General features: G+C 39.3%; 1 protein-coding gene across 2 annotated transcripts in view; it reads right to left on the reverse strand.

The window, feature by feature from the left end:
• ZNF398 (zinc finger protein 398) overlaps positions 1–4,636 on the reverse strand; it is a 42,107-nt gene that overhangs the window by 13,119 nt on the left and 24,352 nt on the right. For both annotated transcript variants that reach the window (XM_012662084.1, XM_012662083.1), the window contains exons 3-4: positions 1,540–1,666; positions 913–1,026 (exon numbers count right to left, since the gene is read on the reverse strand). In XM_012662084.1, coding sequence (XP_012517538.1) covers positions 913–1,026; positions 1,540–1,573 — 148 coding nt within the window. In that variant the 5' untranslated portion in view covers positions 1,574–1,666. The remainder of the gene's footprint in view (positions 1–912; positions 1,027–1,539; positions 1,667–4,636) is intronic.

The raw sequence follows: 4,636 nt of genomic DNA on the forward strand, positions 1-4,636 counted from the left end.
GTTAATGATATTCATGCCAATCTATTTAGAGAGAAATGTAAAGACATCTCTACTGATTTTGAAATACATTGAAAATAGAATAAGTTGATGGATGGATATATGCGTGACAAGGAAGGATGGTATAATGTCAGTGGTGGAATCTAGGTCCTGGATGTCTAGGTATTCACTATAAAACTATTAATACTTCAACTTTTCTAGTTGAAAATTTTCATAATAAAATGTTAGAAAAAAGATAACAATGTATGGGACAGGGGGTGGGTTGAAAGAGAAGTTCATCTAAGAGATGTATGAAGGATAAATTTTCTGTGAGCTTCTAGCCAACAAAGAAAAAAAGTGTATGAGAATTTTCTGACAACAAAGGTGGGACATGAGAGAAACAATACAACTGGACTTGGGCTAGCAGTCTTTCCCACACAATGTTAAGCAGCTGCCAATCAAAAAGTTAGGAAGAGTCAGTGATGGTTGGCTCCCCAGACCTGGCAAAATCCATGATGCCCAGGTGGGTATCCTCAGAGTCCACTGGCTCCACACACCTTGGAAGGACTATGCAGATGCCTAGTCCCTTCAGCACTCCTGAAGGGTCATGTGTATATTCCCTCAAGCCACTTCACTCCAGATGGGTGTGACTGCTTTCTTTATCATGTAAGGACATGTTTATTTTACTAAATAGCTAGGTCTCAGTACTTTTGTTGGGAAGTGAAATTAACCACCCTTAGATGTGTGGTATGGATGGGTGAAGGCATTGGACAAGGTGATATCTAAGCTCTCTCATACTTTTAGACGCCTAATGATCCAAAGTCTAGTTGCTTTAGCACCGAATAGCTCTAGAAGCCCCTAAACCCTGCTTCTCTGAGCCACCTTCTCTGACCAGGAAAGGGAGATGAGCAGTGGATAATCTCTTCTCCCACTTACCTTCACTGGGGTCTGTGGGAATCTCACTTTCCTCTGGCCCTGCCTGGTGCTCTGTATTTTGTTCTCCTTCTGGTTGAATCTGTGATAAGACATCAGGTTGATTCATAGCATAATCTAGGAGAAGAAAAAGGAAGAGTGTGTACGACAAAGAAATAAATGAGGATGACAACTAATCAAGGCTGACCTGAAGCTTTGAGGTCCACAGTCCCAGGGAATTTCTTTCAGATCCCGTATCACTTCTTCCCATCCATCCACCTCCAACTATGGGTATCTATTCAGGGAAGCAGGTAAGAGGAAACGTAATGTGAGGGGAAAGCACATGTGCCAAGTGAGCACTGCCTACCCACTCCTTGAGTCACAGCGTGCTCAAGGGGGAGAAGTGAAGGATACCCATGGAAACCATCAGATGACACACCCATAATCCCAAACTTCGCTCTCTGTCCTATAATTTGGCAAAAGGAGAGATGGTGATTTCTATTTAGCAAATGTGAATTGGTCATCTTTGCCTTGGAACCAGAATCTGAAGTGAGGACAGAGAAAATGAGGACACTAGAGGAAAAGGCACTGTTCTAAGCCCTCTTGGAGCTGCAGTGATCTCATTCAAAAGGTGCCAACACTCAGCCTCACCCATGGAGACGAGAGACTCGTAGTTGCCCTTCATGATATTCTTGTAAAGTTCCTTTTGCCATTCTTCTAATTTTTCCCACTCTGGAGTGGAAAAGTAGATGGAGACATCATCGAATGCCACAGGCACCTAAAATTACAATCACATGGATTAGTCCCTCCCATTGCAACCCAGTCATTCAATAAATCTTTTCCCTCTAACTAATTCCTTTTATTATTTTTTTACATTTCAAAGGGTTGTCAATAAGTATTCTAAATATCTCTGAAACCGTTTTTTTTAATGTTCCACTTGTCATTAGTGTGATACTAATAATCCTGACACTCACACAATACAGCATGTAGCTGGTACCTTTCCTTGAAGCACATTCAAGTGTTCTGGCCAACAGCAATAAAGGATCTAAATACTACGTATTTTAAAACTTCAAGCTTTATTGAGTCTCTGATTTCACCCCTTTTATCCAAGAACATCATTCCCTAGAAGATCCAAGTTCCTCTATTTTTTTTCTTTGTATTATTTCTAGTTCTTCTAGTCTTTTGCCAGGTAAAGCATTAGTTCCCTTTGATGCTACTCCTCCCGCATATGAGGAATGGATAATTCCATGGTTGATGACTGAAAGCTAACAGGATTGATGACGGACAAACGTTAGGAACCAAAATTTAATTTCAAAATTCATTATGTCTTCTCTGTATATCCTTTAGTCTTTTTTGAAGTTTTGTATATTCTTCAAATGGAACGTTTTGTCTATTTAATACCTGGCTTTCTGTTGCCAACTCTCTATTTGTCTCCAAGACTTCCACTTTCTCCTGCAATCTCTTCAATTTGTTTTCACGACGAGATTTTTTTATTTTTCTGGGCAACTGCAGCTCACCGTAGTTTCTCTCTAGCTTGATTGTACTCTTCTCTATGATAACATTCATGAAGTGTATACTTTTCTTCCAAACACTGGTCTGTTCCTGTTTCAATGTCTTCAACTTCTAGCTTCATTTTTCCAGCTTGACTTCCTAAAATTTGGCATTCCTGTTTTAACTTCATCATTTCCTTGAGCATTTGGTTTGAATTGTGCAAGTCACTCTCTGACTCTGCAAAGTTAGGTCGCTTGAATCTGAAAACTACTGATTTACTGTTTCAAGTCAGACTTTTCATTTTGTATTTTGTTCTTTGCTTGATTGTAGCTCTTTTTCCAAGCATTTGGCCTACAGTTTAGCTGACTTTTTCAGCCTCCAGGGATCTGACTGTGGCCTGCATCTCAGCCAGCTGCCACACTTGTATTCTTTTGACATTTTCTACCTGAGCACCAGAATTCTCTTTTTCAGCCCTTAAATTCTGCTACTTCAGCCTCTGAATATTTTAGTTTCCAAAAGAAATGGACTTTCTTGAACAAGTATCTCCACTTATTTGCTGTCTCTTGTGAGATCAACACTAAGCAGCTGGCTATGTAGTTCATCTTTGTCCAGTACTGCAATCTCTAATTCATATTTTAAGTTTTCTTATAAAACATGTACAAATTCTTCTTTTTGGTGATCAAATTCTGATTTGAGAAACACATTCACAATACAGCAAGGAGGAGGTGGGGTGAGGTGCCAAAGGGGCCCCTTAGGCTTCCAACTGTGGGAAAATGTAAGGTCTCTGGTAGAGCTCCGAAGGCAGAGAGGGCAGCGCTGGAAAAAAGCCCATCTCCTCCTCCGTGGGTGGGCCTCCTCAAGGGTGCAGGGCCAAGACACTACCTCAGCCCGCTGCCCACTCCCCTCAACCCCCTTATTCAATAAATCTTTACTAAGTGCCTACAAGTTACAAAGGTACAAATGCAACAGTGTTTACTTCACATTACAAAACATTCGGAGTATCCAGTATATACGAGGTTTTCACTAAGCACCAGGATTATTAAAATATGCTTTCTGCCCATAAAGGACATATGACTATATGCAAATTAATGACATGGACATTTTAGAAACAGAACTATAATGGGGCTGGGATGACTCTAAAAGAGATGGGGCTTTGGCTAGTATTAAGAGAAATGGAAAAAACATGTAAGCAAGGAAAACTGACGAGTACATTCAGAGGACAACTGTGTATTCTGCCTAGTTGGAATCAAGGTTTCAGGTAGGGAATGGCCATATGCAAAAAAGAATTCCTCCCATTTCTTAGTACAGGTTGGTCTAAAGCTAGGCAAAAATGGGAAAGTTCTTCTGCAAAGAAATACAAGAATTATCTGTGAAAATCAAAGTACCCAGTATGAACACTATCACCTAATATAAAGCTGCCCTCATTCTGGAGTTTAGTTATTATGGCTGGCTCTTTCTCCTCCCACCTGGTGGCTTTCTACAGTGTTAATCTTTTTAAACTTTTAAAAAACTCTTTTTGTAGAGACAAGGTCTTGCTGTGTTACCCAGGCTGGTCTCGAACTCCTGGCCTCAAGCGATCTTCCCACCGCTGCCTCCCAAAGTGCTGGGATTATAGTTTTATTCTTGAATATGAACTATTAAGTATCAATGACTATTTAGAGAAAGAAAGCCTGTGACATGAACATGAAAAACTAAAATAAGAGGAGGAGGGAAAAAACGACCATAAAAAAAACCTAGAAATAATTAGGGAACAGAATTTAAAAAGATAAAAACTTATCTAATTACTATTCCCATAAATACGTGAGACACACCCATATTTATGGCTAATATATCCATAAAATAAAAAACAGGATGTCATGGAAAAAGGACAATGAGAGAAGATTCTCCTTGTAACTAATATACAGGCATTCATAGCATAACAACATTGGGGTCAAGGACAGACTGCATATACCACAGATATTAATATAATATTGATTATCTGGACTCTATGTAGGCCTAGGCTAATGTGTACACTTGTGTCTTAGTTTTTAATAAAGTTTTTTTTTTTTTTGAGATAGGGTCTCACTAAATCATCCAGGCTGGTCTGGAACTCCTGGTCTCAAGCAATCCTCCCGCCTCAGCCTCCTAAGTAGCTGGGATTACAGACATGTATCACAGTGCTCAGCTCATGATAAAATTTAAGAAGTTAAAAAAAAAATCTAATAATAGGAAAAAGCTTATTGAATAAGGATATGAATAAAGAAAATTTTTATAACCA

Source organism: Propithecus coquereli, unplaced genomic scaffold (genome assembly GCF_000956105.1).
Source record: "Propithecus coquereli isolate 6110/MARCELLA unplaced genomic scaffold, Pcoq_1.0 Scaffold75, whole genome shotgun sequence".
Lineage (NCBI taxonomy): Eukaryota > Metazoa > Chordata > Mammalia > Primates > Indriidae > Propithecus > Propithecus coquereli.